The 24,149-nt window shown below is 36.4% G+C and overlaps 1 protein-coding gene across 1 annotated transcript; it reads right to left on the bottom strand.

Annotated features, from left to right (window-relative positions):
* Positions 1-2,987: 2,987 nt before the first annotated feature.
* Positions 2,988-10,041, bottom strand: LOC121727135 (phenoloxidase-activating factor 3-like). The gene is made up of 7 exons (XM_042114814.1): positions 9,865-10,041; positions 9,161-9,346; positions 8,511-8,721; positions 7,118-7,230; positions 5,888-6,049; positions 3,662-3,821; positions 2,988-3,193 (listed from the first exon to the last, which is right to left on the bottom strand). Exons 1-7 carry the CDS (start codon positions 10,036-10,038, stop codon positions 2,988-2,990), a joined length of 1,212 nt encoding a protein of 403 aa, XP_041970748.1. The 5' UTR covers positions 10,039-10,041.
* Between the last annotated feature and the right edge of the window lie 14,108 nt (positions 10,042-24,149).

Raw genomic sequence — 24,149 nt, 5'->3', positions numbered from 1 at the left:
TATAAAAAATTTGATTAAATAATTCTCTACAGCTAAAGAACATGTTGTATTCAAACTATAACCTGTTTTCTGTAATTTAATAAGAACAGAATAACTTTTTGCACTTTAACTGACTCATCCAGATAATCTGCAGAATACCTTGTTAATCTGCAGTCTAAGTTCTAACTGGTATTCGAAAATTAACGGTAACATACACACAACCAAATATAGAACGTCCTCCTTTTTGGGAGTGAGTTAAAATTATCAAGGGACATCAGATGAATGGATAGACAGACACAAATTGTAAAAGTTTCTTGTTGCTACTACGGAACCCTGAAACATTGAAAGTTATTAAAAATAATAAATCTAGTATCCTCATATTAGTGTTGTTATGTTGGCGTCTTTCATTCAATGCCATATTTTTCTTTCTTATTTAGCAATAAGTATAAAATTTACTTTTTTTGTCACGATGGTTTCTTTTGCCGAGATTGTCAATTAATTGCTAATTTTTTACTGTTTGTTCTTATTTGTTGGTTTATATATTATGCATATGAGTACAATATAATAATCGGTGCTTTTTAGTTTTACCTTAATTTATGTCTTCTTGTCTGTTGTTACTTTTGTTGCTTTTTTGCCTAAGATATGAATTATTAGGTACTTCACTTCAGAACGCAAAATGACACAATATGTTTTCCGTGCAAAAAGGGCTTTAAAGTTCGCGTCTTTATAATATTATGATTAATGATAGATGTTTGACACGACAACTGACAGGAAAGACCTTACGTCCACATAACGCTACCTGGTGGCATGTGGTAAGGAATTGTTATTAACGGTTTTCTGATTTTTTCAAGTTAACCCACGTCATTTTTTTAATAAAAGTAACATGTTATTTTATTAGCATTTAGCATTTTTGTCGATGTGTCCAATATCTATTACTAGTTATATTGCAAATTTCTTATTAAGAAAAAATGCTGTATTTTCCCATTTTGTTTCAATTTGCATCATTAACTTAACATCTCAGTTAGTTGTTATTAAAATTACTTCGGGTTATCACTGTAATTTGTGGATTTCCTTAATAATAATAAATAACTTTCTTATCATGTTGGAATTCCCAAGTAACTGTTTTAATTTAAAATTGAGTCTATTTTTTCCTTATAAGAACAGTAAAAAATATTTTTTTAATATCTCCAGATTGATCGATATTTTGACATATTTTTTATGTGTAATTAAACTACCACCTGCATGATTAACATTAAATTGATGTTTATCATTCAGGTGGTAGTTTAATTACACATAAAACAATTATTATGTAATTTCCAGTAAGTATTTTCTACTCTGTGCTTTTAGTGCCTTATCACACTGGCGATTAGCGAGCGGTTTGAAAGCGACGCGACTGCGCAGCGCACACGCCGCGATTGCGCGGCGTACACGTCGCGACAGCGCATCGTCGTCGCGGCGTGGCGTGGACGCCATTTTGTACACCTACACTCGTCTACACAGATTATTATTATATATATTATTATTATATATTATTATTATTATTATTATTACTATCTCAACTCTTTCATTTTTATTTTTGTATTGTAAATAATTAATACATAAAACTGATTAGCATCTAAACAATAATTGTAAGCCACGTCACAAACGCTAAAACAATCCATGTGTTTTTTTTTTTTTTTTTATCCATAGATTATAGAGTATAGACCCCTGCAGCTGTCAAACATTTTTCTTTTTTTTGTTTAAAGGTACATAGGCAACAACCTTTACTATAAATTATAATATTACACCTATTCGTTTTAGAGATATATAGTATTAGTTTTTTTTTTTTTTTTCTCTTTTTTTTTTCTTTTTGCATATTGTTATATTATTGGTATACTTAGTCATAAGTGTTGTTTACCCTGTCTATTATGTGGTGAAGTCACTCTTTGGCCCTTGCAGAATACCAGTGCAGCGGGCTTGCTTGCTGCGTATAGCTGAGCTGGGGCCAATTTTTGACATCACATAATATATACAAATGTAGCTTAGGGCTTTTCTCTTTATTATTATTTTTTCTTCTGTTTTGTGTATGTTGTGTGTTGACAAAATAAATGTATTCTTATTCTTATTCTTATAATAAGTAGACTGGTCTAGGGAGTGACGTCAGAATCCGTTTTGCTGCTGAGTGTCCAGCTGAGTGCGAGTGCGTGCACGCCGCGCAATCGCAGCGTGTGCGCTGCGCAGTCGCGTCGCTTTTAAATCGAGATGCCATAGCGACGTAGCCAGCGATATCTTGCTCTCAATACTACGTGCGTGAGTCAACGCAGCGACTTGTTGGCGACCGAATGAATGACGGAGCATACAAATAAGTGTAAACAACTGGCAACGTTGCTCGGTAACACAATCAAATCAAATCATTTATTTACAATATGCGGAGCGGTTGACTCTGGCTACGCTGGCCACTTGGCAACGTCGCCAGTCAGTCGCCTGGTGAGCTACCCCTCATACATCTCAATAAGAACTAGTTGGCGACGCCGCTGGCCACGTTGCCGTGGTGATGGCGTCTCGGTGAGGTATGCGCCTAATGGCCCAAGAGCCAGCAACATCGAGACTTTGGACCAGCAACTATGGAGTCCCGTTTGGAAACTCCATAGTTGCTGGTCGTTCTTTAACTTATATAGGGGTCATATACAGAGGAACTTTCAGCTTTTATAAAATGACGAAAATCTGACTGTCACTGGTTCTTACTCAATAATATAAATCACGTGATAATGATTACTGTAAACCTATTTAAATGTATTAAGTATAACAATCAATAAAAATGATCAAGAGACACATGAAATAACAATTATTTTTACACGCGTAAAAAATAGTACAGTGGGAATCGTTCCCTCAAAAAGGTAACCTTTATCCTTCCTCGCGGTCGTCTCTATAGCTGTGTCAAGTCACATAAAATAGATCCAGTGGTTCTTGAGATAGAGTGTTAAAACAAACGAACAAACTCTTCAGGTTTATATTTCTAGGTTAAGATTTTATCCTGCGATATGATGGTGTATCCAGCCATAGTGCGGGGCTACGTCTGTGTATACCACGAAGTATTTGGGATCGCAGAGCTTCTTGCCCTGAGGTATGACGCATTTGGAGAGGATCCCGCGAAGGAACCAGCTGATTCTGTCGTCGATGTGAGTCACTGCCACCGCCAGGCCCCCGCCGCTGTCGCCATTCAGAGGACTCGTGCCTGGGGAATAAAAACCAGCGGGTTATTGGTAGTATACTAAGACGGAAAGAAGGACATCTAAAACTAGAATTTCTAATGAAAGAAGATCTGAGATGAAAACTATCATATTATATTCATTCCCAGAACACAAAAAGAAGGTTCATTGTAAATTGTAATGCCATTCTTCTGGCATGCCTCACGTTCGCTGTTGATTAGCTATGTCCACACTGTGCACTTTCATCTTCAATTTTCGTCATCAACTTTCACATTGGCGCATTCAATAATTGAATACGTTAACGAACGCAACGCCAACATTGTCATTTTTGTTTTTTGGATACGGTCAAAGAGCATGCGTCACGTTCGCTGTAGATTGCGCTATAACGCATGCCCTTGACGAAATTAGAAAAAGGCACAGTGGGGACAAAGCTATTCTCAGTCTTTTGCACTGGCAGTTTAGCCCAATGGCCGACTATTTCATATTACGCTTACCAGAATTACCGTCTCCAGCACAGAAAGTGAACTCATTTAGCAGACTAGAGTAGAGAGTCGGTGCGGTCGCGACGCACACTTTATCGGGCTGCACGATGGTGTACGATGACCTTAATCTGTCCGACATGACATTCTGCTCCGTCAAACCGAAGCCTGCGACCTGAAATAAATATGGTATACTTAAGGTGTAACAAAACTAACTGATTTACTTCAGGGTATCTGAGTACCCTGTATTGGGTTCACATGTCAACCCACCCATCCCCAAGCGGCAGCCGGCTACCGCATAACAATTGAAAATATATTGTGCCTGCGATACCCACGATGGAGGTGCTAAAATTAACGATATTCAATCTTTTTTTTTTTAAGTTTTAGCTTGTATCGCTTTCATCTCTCTCTGGAAAAAAGTATTGACGCTTCGTGTCTACCACCGTGTGAATCAGAACTGAACAAGCAATTTTTAAGGGCGTGCTACATTGCGTAAATTTGGTCTCACGCTAACTTTAAAATTCCAACAACTGAAGAGCCCACAGACTATGGTTGGGTAGAAATAGACAATCGATTTGAATTTGATTGGTTTTCTGGGGCTCAGCTACCAACGTCGATTGAGGAGATAACCATTCAGCTTGAAAAAGGTATCAATTCTTTTTTATATATTTTTTTCATATTATGATCATGTTTTACTATACATGCGGCCTAATAACTTTTCTTTTCATTTCACACTCACAGATGATGATCATGAAGACGGCGACACTGACAGTGAATCAGAGAGAATTTTATTATTTCTTTAATAAATTAATTGAAATAAAAGTTTATTAATTAAAAAAATATGTTACAATAAATTATTCAATACTTAATTAATTTACTCATACCAACATTTTCTCCAATATTAAACTTTATATTTGTTATCAAAACTCTCAAATTAAACATACCGCCAAATAACATAAGAAATGTTATTTCCTCCCGGATGAAAATTTATCAGCGAATTGTTAAAATACTCTAGTAAACAATAAAAAAAATCAGCCAGCTGTAATGTTCGGGCCACACTAACGAGAAACGCCGTTAATTATCGCGTTAATTCTAAAACATGTTATAGCATTATCGCCTTTAATTAATGGCCTGTAAAGGCGAGAGTTTCCAGGGTAGGAAAGGAAATAGGATAGGGGATTGGGCCTCCGGTAAACTCACTCACTCGGTGAAACAGCGCTTGCGCTGTGTTTCGCCGAGTGAGTGAGTTTACCGGAGGCCCCATCTCCTACCCTATTCCCTTTCCTACCCTCCCCTATTCCCTTCCCTTCCCATCCCTACCATCCCCTATTACCCTATTCCCTCTTCAAAGGCCCGCAACGCACCTGCAGCTCTTCTGATGCTGCGAGTGTCCATGGGCGACGGAAGTTGCTTTCCATCAGGTGACCCGTTTGCTCGTTTGCCCCCTTATTTCATAAAAAAAAGCATGGCTCTCCCACGTATAAATATCGCATATAAACGATCACCAGGTAATTTTTTAGCTGAGCGAAAATTATTAAAAATATATATTTTTTTTTCATGTTCAAGGAGCCAGCTGACGTATAATCCACCGTGTTATGGTCAGCTGACTATGTCAGTCAATTTTCAAATGAGAGGAAATGACTGAAAAAATGTTTTTTTCTTCATCTTTGGGACGCTGCCACTGCCCACCCCACCCACGGAGTCGGAGCTAACGGTCGCTTGAGCTTGATCGCTGTAAAGTCGACTCTCGTAGCATACATTTAGTATGCTACGAGTATGCTACGAGGGTCGACTTTACAGCGGTCAAGCTATAGTATTCAAAATATAAATCCCTTATGCATTTTACAAAGTTTCGCTGGGGAAGAAATGATTGGCCAAAAATTTACCTGGCTCTCGGGCCATTAGGACTGTCGTGAATTAATAAGTAAGCGCTGGCTCATTTGCCATGATCACACCTATCTAGGCCGGTATAAATAGTCAGTACCTACTAAAGATGCATCTCGGTCTCAAGACGCGGTTCCGCTCTAAGATTGGTCCAAATTTTGACAGCTAACCAATCACAGAGCCTGAACCGTGTCTTGAGACCGAGATGCATCTTGAGTACTGACTATTTATACCGGCCCTAGAGAAGCTAAACAGTGCTTTCGGATAGTGGCCGTGAGAGCACTATCTCGGCACTGTAATCAATTCAAAACTACATCTAAGTTGAATAAAACACTCAATAAAAAATAAAAAACATACCACTGCCTGCTGCCCGTACAAAATTCTTTTATCGTACAAAGGTCCCCAAACACAGATTGGCTGGACGTATTCTGTAAACACCAGCGTGTTGACGAACAGGATAGCGAGGTCGGATGTAGCTTGTTCTAAAACGTAGCTTGGGTGAATTACTACTCTTTCTACCTGGAAATGGAAAACAAGTTTTACTAGATGACCCGGTGAACTTTTTCATTTCCTTCCTAGTATAAACCGTCCCTGGGCATCCACGAATATTTCAAGACTAAAATTAACCAAATCGTTTTTGACGTTCGCGAGTTTTTGCGAGACTAACAAAATTGAACATTCATTTTCATTTATTTAGGCCAATCAGATTCGAAGATCTATGATGAGATTGTGTTAAGAGTTAAGACATCATGCCTCTTCTTTGAAGAATAAGAGGAGATAGAGATAGAACATGATATTTAAGCTAACTATAATTCTCATACAAGTGCAGGGTCTATGACAAGTTTTTCTGAACTAATTTTTACTGCTGCGTCCTCTGATAATAACTTATAACATTAAGGGACAGGCCCTTCCTGATAAAGTGCCGGATAGGCTATCCACAACTTAACTTGATCTATCTATCAAGTTAAGTTGTGGATAGCCTGTCCGGCTATCCACAACTTAACTTGATTTTTTTCACTTTTGTATGGACAAGGGCCCGAGCGTCACGAGTTTCATTTTTCAGAGCTGCTACTTTCACAGTGAACTGAACTCTCTACAAGGAACACGTACACGTATATATATATATATATGTATATATTTTTTTTATATATATATTCCAATTATTTATTTATATATATATATATATATATATATATATATATATATATATATATATATATATATATATATATATATATATATATATATATATATATGAAGTCAATGAGTGTTTGCTATACCGAGCAAAACTCGGTCTTCCAGGTACTTATACCTAATTAGAAATAACGCCGGAATTTTCACAATAATATTTAAATAATAATACAGTGTGTTTGTGTAAACACCGTTATCCTTGAAACCATCAAATGAGACATGCCGTTTTCATACCCATACGGATGCCCGGATTGGCTATTTGTATGGGTATGAAGACGGATTTTTTTGAGTTCCCAGTATTGTTCTCATAGAAAAAGTTGGTTTCAAGGATAACGGTGTTTACACAAACACACTGTATTATTATCACTTGCTGTTTTTGGTATAATGTCAACTTACTGTTAGAATTTGTCTGCCAATTTCCTTTAAATCCCACAAATTACTTGTCCCAGCTTGAATTATTAATCTGTTGGTAGGGACCGTTTTGTTGCCAGTAAACAAGCAGTGACCAGCTGAAAATCATAAAACCATTAATTTCTATATTCACTCAACTTATAAAATATTATAAGTTGAGTGAATATAGAAATTGATAGGCATCTGCCTAACCTGCCGTTAACCATCTGGAAAACCTAGGTACGTAGTTTGGTTTCTTTATATCGTGTCCAAACCAGCCACAGCCAGGACAGCAGACCACGATAGCCATCGGCTTCACATAACCCGAAGGAACATTGTTTCTAAGTGCGCCATCTGCATATAATTCGTTTTCTCAGATAATACTTTGACTTTGTGGCTTATAGCAATAGTTCGTCATCATCGACCCGCTCTACGCTGGTGTTTGGGTTTATCAGCTTCATGTTGTATCATCAAAGAAATTTATTCATAGGCAGTTGACGGACCTGCGTCATTTGGTTGGATTATGTAAATTCAATGTACAGTTCGACAAGGCTTTAAATGAATATGTCAATGATGTCAATGGGCGCTGCTGGTAAAGGAGAACTGTCAAAAATGATGTTTTTGTATGATAGAAGCCACGCTTTTCTCGCCACGTTCATAAACAGCCTTGTCGAACTGTAAGTCGTGATCTGTAGACTGGGATTGACATAACTCGACTAAACTATGTAGGTCCGTCTCTGAATCATAAAGTTAATATACCTAGCGGAATAGAGCAACAATCTCGAGCTGTCAAACGTAACCGAAATTGGTTTTCATCTGTGTGAAAAATGTGTACGTATACATTTACACAAAGATGATTGAACATGAATTCTATGAGATTTAAATTGTCAACGTGCGGCACGTGCCGACTGGACGTCAAAAAAAGAGTGTTGCTGTCATGTATCACACGTCTCTTTTTACCACGCAGTGATACTGATAGTGACATCTCTCTTGATCAGGCCTTTGTTTCTCTATTCCGCTAGGTATATTAACTTTATGCTCTGAATCAACTTCCGTGCGTATATCTTCAGTTTATTTTGATCCGTTCACTATTTTGCATTCTGATTCCTGTCAAATGAAACTTATGACAACGGTTTTTGAATTTCGTAAATGAACATCAGCCCGTCTAGCATGCGTACAACGAGATCGAGTGTAGTTATATTTTTAATATCGACATAATAATATTATTTATGTATCTCTTTTTCCCTAACATGCGTAAAAACAAACTCTTCAGGTTTATAATATTAGTATAGATTTGTCGAGAGATAGATTTCTCGTTCGTAGACTAGCTTACTCGATAAGATATTATGTCGATGAAGACATTAGAGACACATTCATAATACACTTGGGCCATGCGTACCGGTCAACACCGCGGTGCGGGATACGATGTTGCCGCCGCACTGGTACATCGCGATGCTACTGTTCTGCAGATCACGTATCAGGACCGCCACGTGCCAGGGCCAGTCCCCGGCCTTGGCGTCCGCCCGGACTGTCACGAGCTCGGAATGGTTGAGAGACCGCCTGCCGCATTGAAAGTTACCGGGCTGTCGACTATCCGTCGGAGTGCTGTTCTGTAAATATTTTCAGATATATATTTTCACATTTTTTTAAATTTAGGACATAAGAGGCGTCGCGTCTATGCAGTGCCATCCATTTTTGTCTCATTGGTTTTTACTTTTTAATTACTTAGCTATGTACTAATGATTGCTTTGTAATTTTGTAAATTGTATTGTAATGCAATCGATTTAATAACCCGCGAGCACTCGCGCTATGAGCATTTTGCTCACAGTAAATTTAAAACACGCGCCATTTTGTCAAAATTATGTTTTTTTTATTATTTATTTATTTAAATCAGGCTACGTAGGCTCATACAAATATACCTTAATGTCTAACATACATACATATTAAATTTCGCTCAATAACGGTACGGAACCCTTCATGCGCGAGTCCTACTCGCACTTGGCCGATTTTTTTTAATACGTTCATCATGACGTATTCTTATTTACTAACCTTTTTAATATGTTCACCACATAGTAGAACATTGTTCAACGTAAATTTTGTGACCGTTGGTTTTTCTACAGCGACTGTCGAATTTATTGAAAAATAGAAATGATAACGAGTAGGTAATTTTCCTTTTGGCACCAAAATGTATTCACGCCATCTATTGTTGACAATCATTTTGCTTTGCTGTGAAAACTGAAAATATCCAAGTGTGTGATTACAACGAATTTTAGTTTCAAGAATAACATCTGTCAATGCTATAATAATAAATAATAATATTATGAATGCGAAAATATTTTCACACTCATAATATTCTTATTATTATATAACATAGTATATATAATTATGTATATTATAATATAATACATAGGGAATATTTTGCAAAGGTCGGAGGGCGCTACTAGCACGGATGTCGGATTTTTAATTTTTATCGAATGATTTACTGTATGTAAATCATTTGATCCAAATCCGACATGCTGCACATACAGAATATTGACAGAGATGTTGTCAAACGTAGAACATGACATTTCTGATTTCAACAACAATTAAAATATGTAACAGTTATAAAATATTATCATAATCATTTTGATTACATACTTACTTACTCGTAAACTGTAAAGTAATACTCTAAAACTACAATAAACTCTTCTAGATAATTTTATACCATGTGTGATGTGGCGTATTGAATGTTTAACTCACAAGTAACAACTTACGCCGTAAAATATCAGGGGATCCTTAAAGTTAATTTCGATTTGTGCGTCATTGAGATAAGGATACAGTCCTAAATTAACAGTCCCTTTCCACAGGATGTCCGTAACTTTGTCAAAATAAAGCACACCCAGGTCGCACGGATCGTACCGCAGCTGAGCCTGGCCTTGTAGATACATCGCCTGCACTCTCACGACGAAAAAAAGAAAATATATTCCAAAGTATAACATTGTCGCGTGATTCTCAAACTATAGATATAATACAACTGTAGTATATGCTAACTTTTAACGTGTAATTTTTCATATCTTACTTGTATACGGCGTGTTCAAGTTTCGACTGTTTCGTAAATCGCACTTGGTCAGTTTATAAGTGAAAGTTTTCTGTACTAATTGGTGTCAGTGGGTTTAGTCTTAATCACAAAATAATCAAATGCTAAATTAGTCATGAGAACAAAGAGAATAATGACACACGTTGCGCCGATTACCCAATAAAACAGCTGAATAAATATTTGGTCACATAATATATGTGCATTCATAACAGTAACAATTTAATATTTTGTGAACAAAAATATTGTCATGCCTCTGTTATTCGCTGACCACGAACACATTTTAGATAATAATTGAAGACAATCTGAGTGGATGAACCACTACCTAACATTTAAAAAAAATCCGTTTTTAACGTTGCCGTTAGAAACGGAAAAAATATTACCGCAAGTCTTTGAAATAAAAAAATTGGATTCTATTTATAGCTAGATAATATATTATTATTATGAGCTAGACGCTGAAGTGGGTAGAAAAAATGAGTACTTATTTATGTTAGTAATTTTTACCAAATTGTGTGTTAGCTTGTTTTTTATCTTTTTTGAACAATTCGTTAACGATTTAAATGTAAATACTGCCATTTTTAGCCATAAAACAATGTCGATTTCTTACGGGAATAATAATAACCATAACATTTAAAACGCTTGGGTACTTTTTCGAGCAGCACCTTTTTCCAACGTTTTGGCTACACGGGTGGACTGCAGAGGTGACAGACGTTCAACTCGCTGAAGTTTTTTAAAACTACCACAGAACATTTTTAAGTATTATTTTAATAGTTACAAAATAAATTATAAATTACTAAATGACGCCCGCAACTCCATTGCGTAAAAATTCATTTATCGCGTGGGAACCGTACATTTTTCCGGGATAAAATGTATCCTATGTCCTTTCCCGGGACTCAAAGTATCTCTATGCCCAGGAAAATTTCTTTAGCGGTTTGAGCGTGAAGAAGTAACAGACTGACTGACAGACAGACAGATTTATAATATACTTAAGTATGGATTTATTCTAATTTTGAACCAAAAAAACAATGAGTTCACCCCGTATATTTGACCTTTTAGCTCTTAACACTGATTCTTAAAAGAACTTGACGTGTTATCTTTGTGATCGTTTACAACAAATACTCGTATACAGTATTATCAGAGTAGACAGAATGATAGAGTATTCCGACGTAGAACTGATGTTGAAATTTTTAAATTTGACGTATTATGACGAAAATCGTCGCTTGGGTTGTTAACTTGTTACCTACGAATTTAAAACTATGACATATTCGATGGACGTGTTCCTCTTTGGTCGTATTGTTGTTTGTGTTTTGGCACATGCGATTAAAATTGTCAGAATCCAATTTTGAAATCTTTATTTTAAATATTTAAAAATAAATTATATCAGCCAGCGCGAGGCACATTCCGTTCATAATCCTAGTGAAACCCGACGAATTTGACAGATATTGAAACCTGTCCGTTTCTTTGCAGTCGAACTACTAGTCGTTATGTCTATTGTGGTATTATGTCATCAATAACATAAAAGTTAAATAAATAGCAAATAATTGTATTCATTCTAAAGCAACAAAATAATTATCATTGCAATGTTTGCTTTTAATAAACGACCAGTTTTTAAATCGTTAATCCCTTTGTATCAAACAAAGGAATTTACGATTTAAAACTTTGAAATAAAAAAAAAAAAATAGCTGAAGCGCCACAATATTACAATATCCAAGCAACTCCTACCGCGGAGACCGCTAATGTGTTGGTAAAAATATGGTTCGGTTTCGTATTTAAATAAAATAATACAAGTTTATAGGCCGGTTATGAACGTAGATACTAATTTTGTGGCGCGTGAGGTTATTCCAAGCGCGCGCTGAAAACATTCCTCAGTTACACCGTGGTGTAATGAAGCAATAACGACTTCAAAATTGTTCGTAATTGAAAATTAAAATTCCTCAAATCTCACGTTTAGTTCCGGAGATAATATGCCATCGCAAACATAAAAACATACATACATAATATCATATAATTATGTTACCGTTAGAATGCAGAATACATTATACGATAACGTGCACATTACCTAGGTAATCTGCAGATTTCCTGATACCATCCGTAATCCGTTAAAGTGTGAAACTTTTAAGTAAAAAAAGCTTATATTTGCACTTTATCTAGTTAGTTTGCATTCTCTTCCTTCGTAAAAAATTTGACTTAAGCTTGTCAACCTAAAACTGTTGTTGTTTTTTCGAGTTCATAATATGAAATCATAATATTATGATTTGTTATTTTTTATTAGAGGACTAACATTTTACTTAAAATTTAATAATTTATTCCTGTTTGTGTCCAAAAAATTATATTAAATAATTCTATACAATTAAAAAACGTGTATTATTTAAACAAGAACGTGTTTTATTTAATTTCATGAGAAGTGCAAGTGCAAAAAGTTTATTCTACAACTTTTTGCACTTGCACTTTTGTTAATCTGCAGTCTAACTGGTTTACGCACATTAGAAATTTGGCACATTTCTTCAGACGATAGTATAACATAATATTATATTGTACGAAATCTAGGCCGTTATGGAAATATTGCACAGCACAGTGATGATGATGAACGAATTTGCTAAGAACACTCTAATTGATCACGTCAGTTTTCAAACAAAATATAATTACTTAATCGAAATCGGTCCATCCGTTCGGATGCCACCGCTGCCACAGACACAGTCCACTCCCTCTTTTTGTTGGGAGGTTAGGAATATTAATTTAGTAAGTAATTACAGTCGATGATAATAATAATTATATTAGCACTCTCAGACAAAATAAATTTTAACTAACGCGTATGTCAAAACAATGTTGGCTGGGTCAGCTCGTCTTTAATTGTCACGTAATTAGTAGACGGTGTGATAGAGGCGCCGATAATAAGTTTATTACCCCGCCACTAACGAACGGGCGCGGACGGGACGCAAATTGACAATAAATAACAAATGGCCACACAAAGCTACCCCTTGTCTATAAATCTACCCGCGCCTTTATAATTACAATGTTTCTGATTTATATTGTTGCTTCTCAGTTACGCCAGGCGCTGATTATTTAATCCGTCGCACTTGAGACTGAGCTTGAAAACGGCTAAAAATATCCAATTCAAAATAGCTATAACAAAATCTACTGATCCACTTCAACTTTAAACTTTTTTTGTGTCGAATTACCACTTTGATAACAACTGCATTATATAAATTAAAATTCAATTAATGGTATAATGCGGCTGAAAGTAGCACACTGAATATAAATTTATTCTTCTAATAACACTACAAAACGGTACTTATAATTTTTAAAGATGAATTTGCAATTAATCAAGGCGAGAACTAGTATATCCCATAACCCCATTTACGGAAAAACTATCACGCCTATTGATTTGTGCTTTAACATAGTAATTTTTATTTGCATTATCTAGATGTGTTATCATCAGTGAGTCAAGGTGTGTCGACGCGAGCCCTCACAAAGCTTTAAAACCGTGCGAGTTTTTACGCATAATATTATTGTTCTTCAGGAATTGAAACAATTATGTTCTATCATGAATTGTCAACAACACCAATTAATAGTTGTTAACTTGTAACAGCCGTCTGTTAAAGTGTCTTAAACGATATATTGGGGGCATTACAACGCATCAAGTGAATTGGTCTAAACACTAATCCCCTTGCTAATAAAACATTTACTCAACGGATACACTATACAATGTTTTCTCCTTTTTTTCTACGTTGTAAAATTTGCTCAAAAGAAAAAGATGAATTATTTTACCTATAGCTTATTCATTGTGTATTTTTTTTTTGTTAGTAAATGTTTTGTCGCAGAAGCTAGAAAAGCATAATGGACGGACAACGATAAAGAAGATATTATTAAATTTAACACATTTAAAGAATCTCAACCCTGAAAACAATATTATAATTATGTAAATTATCAAAAGACAACACACAACACCATGTCCGATCCTTTAATGATATGACGATGGCAAATTTAATTGACAAGCTCAATATGTCAATATTTTTTGAGGTTTAAAACAGAGCATTCCAGATTTTGTTTCAAACAAAATATCTGCGTCATCATCATAATATCTTCATAATAAACTAAAATGACAAAAAAAAATCGTAGGCTTCACTACCAGCACAAAATATTATAGTATCAGTCGTTATGCGTCTGTCGCTCCCGCATAATTTCTTTAGTATACAAAGCGAGCCCAGTGGCCCATAAAGTTCTCTGTGCCAAAGAATTGTTTACCTGTTTATTATAATATTCAGGATAACGAGTACGAAATTAAATTGAAGAAAATGTGGAAACTAGAGCGAGTTGCAACTATAAATGAGGTGTTGTGGGTTTCAACGGTAGAGTCGCTAGAGGTAGCGCGAATGGTAAATTAAGGATGGGACAAGTGCAGTGTGACAATAAAGCTCTAAATATTATGTTCTTTTAAAGATATGATTCAATTGATAAGGGCTCCTAATTAAACGTCAACGAGTATATTAAGAGCCCATATGACCCTAACTTGACTACATACTTTCACCTAGATCTCAAAATCTGTAAGGTCTAGAAAACTAATTTTTTGACACAAGTAACTTCAGTTCATAAAGATTAAATGCTCAAGACGAAAACACGATTACTCAAAAAATGCTCAATAGTTTCTTTTTTACAAAAAACCTTGTTTTAGACACATTTTTGCTTGGATCTTCGAAGTTTGCTGTCTTTTCTTTAATATTTTTTAATATCTAAAAAGGTATTGATAAAACCTAAATTTGCTCAAAACACTGTTTTCATAATCATTATAGTTCGTCTTTTATTCAAGTAAAACTAACTCGGCGATGATTCCGCGCCGTCCTTTTTCACCTGGCATATGAAAGACGTGAGTGTGAAGAGAGAAGGACGATGTTTGATTTTTAGAGTCAGGTGAGCTCTTAATTGCGCAAATAATTACATTGACAAAATTTGGTCGATTTAAACTTTTCGTTTACTTAGCAATATTTTGTTTTCATAAAATTAACGTAGGTAATTGATTTTGGTAACATTAATAATTGTGATGGTGATAGTTGTACTGTATCTCATCAATATTTCAACGAAACTTTTTTATCATTTGATTCAGGTTTTTTTTGGCGGTAATTAAAAATCAGCAATGCTTTCAGGAAACATAATAATATTATGCTGAGTGAGAACCAATTTGGTGATATACTTAATTTGGTCGCTTATTTTAAGCAGTATTATTTTTTACCAAATGAATATTTTTCTTTTCTATTCTCAACTCTTTCCAAATTGTTTTACTATATTGCATAGTTGTATACTCATTTATTACTCACGTGATTAAACTTCAGAGGAATATTATGAATACCAGCGATTGATAAAAGTATAACGTCACCCCCAACGTTTCGCGAATGGCATGCTTTGATGTGGTGTGTCTGACTCGGCTTAGTGAGACAAAAATATTTAATTACGATAAAAAAAATAGAAAAAGAAACTAAGATATTAAAAATGTTTTATTCAATTGATCTTATTTAGTATTCATCGACACATAAGTCACATTAAATAATCTACTGGGTTAATAATAATAAATGCATAGTTATTTATATAATATGCTAGCTGTCCCGACAAACGTTTCTTTGCCATATATAAAGTACTTCGCCCGTATTATTTTATTGAAGTGACTAAATAAGTATGTCACCATGGCAACGTCCATCGCTATGCCGTCGCGCAAACAATGGTCGCAGTCAGTCTCGAGTTGTAATAATTTACTATTATTTATTTAACAAATGCACTTATCAACATAAAAAGTACCCAGTAGCAGATTCTCAGATCCACTGAATATGCATATAAAATTTGTTTAAAATCAGTAAAGCCGTTTCGGAGGAGTACGCGGCCTAACATTGTGACACGAGAATTTTATATATAATATATAAGATAAGATTAGTTACCGGTTCATTCATAGTGGATGAACCGGTAACTAACTTTTTTTATTTTTATTTTATTTTATTTGGGACAACAAACAATTGCGTACATGCTTAATACTAACACGACATAAGTAAACAATGAAATTAAGGTAATTACGCAACCAACACCTAACCTAACATTTGACAACATAAGAACAATTACTTATTTTTTCCCTTATAATTTGAACAAACCTTGTAACTTACATGAAGCTAACATATCTATAAAGCTATACATAGGATCCACATTTTTTTATTTCAAATCATCTTCTCGGCCCTTTTTTCCGTTAGGAAATGCTTGATGCATTCCCGACAGCCTGGGGGGCTGCCTGGATATGTGGGACTCCTCGGGTGCTACGGTAAGGAGAATCAACACCCTTGGTTATCCACTAAAACCCCACGGTGCCTCCTCTCTGCGTATCGTTGGGCCGCTGGACCCGCGGCCTGAGGCGAAAACTGCAGCAGCCCAGACAGCGGCATCTGCTCTACCAGCAGAACCATCCGCGCGGCTTCTGCCGCTTTCTCCGGGAGAGCGGTCCGAGGCACCGGACGCTCTTCTACCAGCCCCCGTAGACAAGTGGCAAAGCGCTTACGCTAGCGCTAACGCTAACGCTACAAAATGTATAGATTTGACATTAGTGTTCGCTAGCGAAGCGATGACTTATGTCAAATCGCATACATTTTGTAGCGCTAGAGTTAGCGTTAGCGCTTTGCCACTTGTCTACAGGCTCAGAAGAGTTCGCCCCTAAAGCCTCAACTTATGCAAACACAGCAGTTTTTGAATTGTTACTCGTAACAATTGGAGACGTCATGAGTGGATGAACCATGTGTAAACGTGTAAATTCATTTGTACTCACTTTAATAATATCTTAAGACGATTTATAAATTAACTTTTGTACAAAAGATTTCTGATCTTTTCTTCTCATAAAATCCTAACGAAACTTGCTAATTAAAATGTTAATAGAATCGATGTTATTAATAAAACTGATTATAAAATCCCGCCAAGAAAAGTTGAAAGAGGTAGAAGATAATAGACAATTTCACGAAAGGACAGCTTTTTATACAGTGACACTTTTTAATAAGGTTTTAATAAATTATGCAAATTAAACCTCCCATCGACCGAGATGGTAACCGAGGAGGTAATGTTGCTAATGCTTTTCTTTTTTGCTTTCTGTTTAGAAAAATTCGACTTTATTCATATTTTAAGACTTAAGTGGATAAACCGGGTAACTAACATTTTATAACATATTTTGTTTATTTATCTTGTAACTTACCTACTTCATCATCTGGCTAATATAATATCTTAGCTACACATAATATCCACATTATTTTTGATTTTATATTATTTGCTCGCCTCTATTTATGCAAAAAACTACACTTTTTAAAATGTTACTTACCCTCTTCATCCACTCATGTCTTCAGTTATGTATGATTATTATTAAAATGTTTATTATTCGTAGTTAAAATGTCTTAAAAATGTAAGGCACAAACTAAAAGTCTCAGAAACTTCGATTAGGCCGTACCGTAATAATTATTGTTTGTTATTCGTGTCCATCATTGTAATATAGCACTAATCCATATAATATTTAGCAGACGATTATTATTAAACCGCTTAAAGGCCGTGAACGCACCTGCAGCTCTTCTGATGTTGCGGGTGTCCATGGGCGCGGTAGTTGCTTTCCATCAGGTGACCCGTTTGCTCTTTTACCCCGTACGTACGTTTTAGTCGAACGTTGATGCTTTCATGCGCGAGTCCGACTCGCACTTGGCCGATTTTTTAATAAAATTACATTACATTTCAATTCAAAAATATAATATTTATTATATTTAGGCTGATATGGCCCGCTTGTCTGAAGCTTAGTTCATACCGAGATTTGAAAAAAACGAGTCGTGGGTGACCTAATACAAAACTGAAATTTAAACCGCCGCGGTTCTATTGTAAACCTACCACAGAAATAAATCAAGATCTTGATTTATATCTGTGGAACCTACCTTTACAATATTTTACAAGTACTCAATAAGTCTGGTACAGCTCAGACTCAGAGTCGGCGGTAGGCGATGGCCATGATGATCAACCATCTCCAAATAGTTTAACAATAATTGGATTCATTTGTTCAAATCAAATAGGATATAACCACAATGTTGGCGCAGCGATAGCTCTGACGTATGTTCCGCTAATTTTATGCGCAGTCATGCACCAGTGACAGAGGTTCTGTGGTTTATGCTTTCTCAGTTTAATATGAACTAGACGTTCCCTGCGGCTCTGCCCGCGGAAATAAGGAATTCCGCAGTGCAAAAACACTTTTCCCCAAGTTTCCTATGTCATAATATTATATCCTTCCGTCTTATCTACTTTGTACCGATTACATAATTAGATTTAATCCAATCCGGTGAGTTTTTTTACTATCAAACTTTTCAAAATAATTAATGTAAGCGAGGACTTACATCTTACACTGAGTTTGTACAAAACAATAAGAGTTCCCTGTAAATTTACTTTGTAATCGTATTTATGTGCGAGAAAATAATTTTACTGTCCCCTAAACGTGATACTGGCATGAAAAAGCGGTCTCTATGGCATACAAAATAAGGACCTTTTTGCGTTGCAATGAACCAATTTGAAGATACCCGTGCCGTGCTAAAATTGCGATTGATTTGAAAATAATGACTATCAGTTTAAGAAATGGTGTAATTTAGCGTGGAAGGGCGTCGAAGCGTCTTATTCCTTTTCCTTTGCCATAATGTCATTCAAAAGGGAATCTCAAATATTTTTGGAGGTTATAAAAAATAATGATATTGCCATTTATACTAAAATTTACTGGCACCTTCAAAGTTATTTAACAATTTCATATTGTGAAATTGGTTGTCTTAGAATATATTAAGTATAAAGTATAAATTTATTCTGAGAAACCCAAAATATTTTAAATCCAAAACCTAAAATAATCCTTTTTAAAATACCTTTAAAATTTGAATACAATTTGTAGTGACTAATCTTTACAGCTAGTATTCTTAACTCTGATGCTACACTCGTACGCTAGTCACTACACTGCAAACATTAACCACACCGGTTTCGGTGACGGTCGCCGGTTTCATTGAAACCAGGCCAGTTACGCAGGAGTAATTTTATAGTGCCTAAGTGTGTGCGCAGTACACAAGAGCACTCTCTATTCCTTTACTCTCACAACCCAGTGGGGCGGAAGACCGACACGACTGGCGAGAGATCAGGCGCAGGACCGATTTTTACATGCCCATCCGACGCAGACAATCAGATGATCAGCCTGCATTGTCCTAACCAAACTTGGAAATAACATGTTTCCAACGCGGGAATCGAACCCACGACCTCCGAGTCAAGATAGATAAGAGCACTCTATACCACTAGACCACGGAGGCGTTACTGGAGAGGAGGAGGAGGTGTTACTGCAAACATTGGGAAGCAAGTAAATCATAGATATTTTATCGCGTTGTGAATTTACATAATATTATAATAAAAAAGTTTGTAGTCAGTTGCTAGTCGAGTTGCTAGTCAGCGTCTGCGGGTGACATAAGAAAGTGATAAGAAGGTGAAGGTGAACGACTTGAATAAGGGCGTAAAGTAGAGTCTACCGACTAGAGTGGCGGGACAGCTCCCTCGGCCAAGCCCTCGGTACGTACCTGAGGTATGTACTATATAAACACAATAGTGCACGTTGGGACTTGGACCAATGCACTGGCTTAATGCGTGTGCTTGTATGCCTTGCATGAAGGCGACATAAGCCCTACGGCATTAAAATGCGACCAATGCTTGTCAAGCATTTAACGACGCCGTAAGCTACAGTCACGTCATGACATTACAAAATGCTAACATCACGCGTCACTGCCTCACACCTGGCGCCTAACATGTAAACTTCTCGTGAACTTTCCACGTTTCGCCCCAATTAATACGCCTGATTGAACAATTTAGCCGGTGTGTGAATCATGATTGTTGATGTAAATAATGGCCCACACCGGTTTCGGTAGAGGTGGCTGCTAGTTTTAAAGATTTTTTTAGTAAAAAAATTAGGGAGCAAACGGGTCACCTATGGAAAGCAACCACCGTCACCCATGGATACTCGCAACATCGGAAGAGTTGCAGCCTGCAGGTGCATTGCCGTCCTTTTTAGGGCGCTCTTTTCTTGAAGGTTTGCAGGTTTGGCAAAGGTTTGTAGTGTATCCAGCCCAGTACACAAGAGCACTATCATGACTCACTCTTTACTTATAACTCTTTCTTTACTTATAATTAAGTGGGATTATAGATGACTGACACGACTGGAGAGAGATCAGAACCGACTTTTCACATGACTAGCTAACACTTGACCATTGACCAACCCTGTTAAAGTAGTCATTATATTTTTGACTAATAATAATAATTCATTATTTATGGGAAGAACGATACGGTATCGTAAAAATCTGTACTGGATTAAGTTATTTACAAGTTCCTAATTGGTCTCACGTCATATGCGTGTGTAGCGACCATTTGCAGTAGCAAGCCATATTTATTGCTTCTATTGTAATTCGTAGGTGGTAACTGGTAAATAGTGTCGCTTATTATACTTAAATCTCGTGATCGGCCGAAGATTGATTTAAGCCAAAGAAGTCCTATATTATCACTACAATCTTTAGCCGAAACTAAATGTTTATAATTTAAACTAGCTAATCCGGCACACGTTGTTTTGCCATTATTTTTAGTATCAATATAAAAAAGTATATAAAATATACCTATTCTCAGGCGGTCAGGCCTAAAGAATGATGATACGAACTTCTATTAAAATCAGTTGAGCCGCTTTGGAAGAGTTCACACATTAAACACTGTGACACGAGAATTTTAAATGTTAGTTATATAGATAAATGTACCTTCCTGTATTTTCAATAACAACGTTAGTTGTCGAAGCCGAAGCCAAAGCTCGAATACTACTTATATTCTAACGTGGTGTTAGTGTCTACACACTAGGCCGAAGTTACGCGGCGTAAATTCCGCCTGATTCCGCCTGCAATGTATTTTAAATTATTACCGATGACACTATTCCGTCGCGTTCCGTCCGTATTTTGTATGCGTTTGACATTGCGGACGTAATCATGCGGAATTTACGCCGCGTAACTTCGGCCTAGTGTGTTTAGACACTAACGCTTGTATTGAGTGTGAGTTGTGACAACCGTGTGACATGATACGAGTACGAGGTCAGAAATAATATAGTAGATACAAAATTAACAGTGATATCTGTGATCTGTTTTTAAACTCAACAGCAAAATATTATGTTTTATAAATTAAAGTGTGTCGTCTCTTGTTTTGCCTATTGCGAAATCCTGTCAATGATTAACATTATCAAAATGTGGAGGATATTGGCGATATTGTATGTTGCATAAGCGATGTGAACTGATTTTGAAGTATTAGCAATTCGAACTCATTAAAATAGTTCGGGATTTTCATACTACGTACACATAATACGTGGGAGAGCCATGCTTCGGCACGAATGGGCCGGCTCGACCGGAGAAATACCACGTTCTCACAGTAAACCGGCGTGAAACAGCGCTAGCGCTGTGTTTCGCCGAGTGAGTGAGTTTACCGGAGGCCCAATCCCCTACTTTATTCCCTTCCCTACCCTCCTCTAATTCCTTCCCATCCCTACCCTCCCCTATTACCCTATTTCCTCTTAAAAGGCCGGCAACGCACTTGCAGCTCTTCTGATGCTGTGAGTGTCCATCGACGGAAGTTGCTTACCATCAGGTGACCCGTTTGCTCGTTTGTCCCCTTATTTCATAAAAAAAAACTAAGAGTTACCAAGAGGTTAACCGATGACTCTATATTCTATAATAATTAGTCTGTGTCTTTATAAGAGTTCAATTTTTTTAAGTTCACAAAATACAGTGCGAGCATTTTTCACATGTCTCCTGGACTAGAAAGGTCTATGACCGCTGGTGCCACCGTCAATTATTTTGACTATAGTATTGTAATAGCTAAAGGGAAATCCCACATCCGACTTAATATTGCCTCATTTCTTATCGGTTATTTCAGTGGGACCACACAAGTACTTACCTACTGGGGAGCTCTCAATGAACACTATGCCTTATAAGCACGCATTTGCGTGTCACCAAATTAAGTTTGTCAGTTTCTTGTTCCAGTAACCTTATTGGGCTTATATTCTTAAAGTACTCACGCGATATTAGCCTCTAAGTGGCAGTAATAAGGCTGGAATCGGCCGCCACAATTGTTTTCTTAAGTCGAAAACCCTAATCGCCGACTGTCACGAAACAATTCCAGGTGCGGAATGCTTTTACCAAAACATGGCACCCCTTGATGTCGAGAGTTTACGCATACGTAATATTTACACTCGTAACTCCGAGCCGTTTGATTTTTCAAAGGCAAAGGGCTCACATTTTAAGCTTCATTTTGCAATTCAAATCTGGTTACAAAAAAAAAAAAAGAAAATGCATCTCCGGAAACGCGAGTGTGTTTCAGTAACAATCGAAAGGAAATCTATCTCTATGCAATTTTTTGTACTAGCTAGTTTTATATTATTATTATATCAAAACCACATGAATGCATTGTGTCGATGGCCTATGAATTATGATGGACCAATAAAATCGATGAAGAACTTGCAGAGGACGGATATATTCGGCCATGACAGATTCGCATTCATAGTACCAATTATGGTTATTCTTCATGAAAAAGTCCAAAATGAGCTTTAAAACTCCCAAAACCAATGTTGACTTCGCTAGAGCGAGAAAAACACGCTCGATAGTAACAGTCAAAATTATACTAACGACGCCGTCATAATCTCGAAAATATTCTCCCCCGTTTAAAGGAAAGAACAGTAAAGTTTGATAAAATTCAGGAAAAACGGGTGTATACGTTAGCGATAACAAGCACACTTTTTATCAGTGTCAAAGCGTCGCTTGAATTCCTTTGAAGTGGCGCAATTCTCTCGTACGGCTCTCGTACGGGATACGCATACTTATCATCAAAATATTTCAATGTTTTATAAAATGTTTTCCCCCGGGGCGAAATAAAATCGTGAAAAATTAATATTAAAAAAAACGGGAGATACTTTGTGTTAGATTTTAGAAAATGTTGAATATTTAATATTGTAAGAGCGAATGTATGTTTTTCTGTTTGTATATCTCTGGCAGATTAGATGTGTCATGTGGTATGCAAATTAACCCTTAACCACCTACCAGCGGTCTCTGAGACCGCAACGTATTTTTAAATTCAAATATTTCGATCTGTACGAGTATGCGTCGTACGATAGTGCGCTTCTATATACCTTTTCTACACACACATAAGTACCGCGCTAGCGCTCGGCGAGTGTAGACTTGCGCGCGTTATTTTTAAACGTTTCAATTCAGGTTCACATTTGCTTTGGTTGTGGTTCACTTACGGTTAGGTTCCGCTGCGTCTGAACAAATTTCAGTATCGTGCTAACGTTCCAACCGTAACTCAAACTTAGATGGAACTCGAACGAAGCACAACGTTTGACCTTTAGACAGACATTGCAGCGGACCAATCAGCGCCCTTCTGATTTAATTTTGATTGGCTTAAATATGATAAAATTTTTTCCGATGCGTTAATTGGGCAATTGACAAATTGTTTATTTACATTATGGAGGGTAGATGGCTCCATAATTTACATAAGGATGAATATGACACGAGTGAAGTTGTTATGAAATATGAATGTTACTTGGAGTTTTTAATTTACGTAGGTGAATTCTTAATGTTGTTTTACATACTTAGATATTTTACAAACGCCATCTTAAGTGTTGAATAGTGACTTGTGAGTTGTGACTTGTGACAAAAGTTTTCTGTGGAGCGGAAAACATTTAGGTACCTACGTAAAGAAGTAATGTCAAAATTCAATTAAGTTTTTAACAAAGTCAAATAGTCCGTAGTGTTATTTTCCAATCATTTTTGTCAATTTAACACACCAAAATAATGAAACGTTCCAGAAACGTGCGAGTAGAAGTAGCATTGTATCAACTTTCTGTTTTGCCAGCGTTTGCGCTTGGGCTGAGGTTCGGTAACG

Source organism: Aricia agestis, chromosome 5 (assembly GCF_905147365.1).
Source record: "Aricia agestis chromosome 5, ilAriAges1.1, whole genome shotgun sequence".
NCBI lineage: Eukaryota > Metazoa > Arthropoda > Insecta > Lepidoptera > Lycaenidae > Aricia > Aricia agestis.
This window is presented reverse-complemented; position numbering and strand designations above follow the sequence as displayed.

Coding starts and splice junctions, on each gene's coding strand:
- LOC121727135 (XM_042114814.1), bottom strand. CDS start 10,038: ATGTATCTACAAGGCCAGGCTCAGCTGCGGTACGATCCGTGCGACCTG. Junction 9,347..9,864: donor ATCCCCTGATATTTTACGGC/GTAAGTTGTTAC, acceptor GGATATTTTCAG/TTTTCACAGCAAAGCAAAAT. Junction 3,822..5,887: donor TGTACGGGCAGCAGGCAGTG/GTATGTTTTTTA, acceptor TATTTATTTCAG/GTCGCAGGCTTCGGTTTGAC.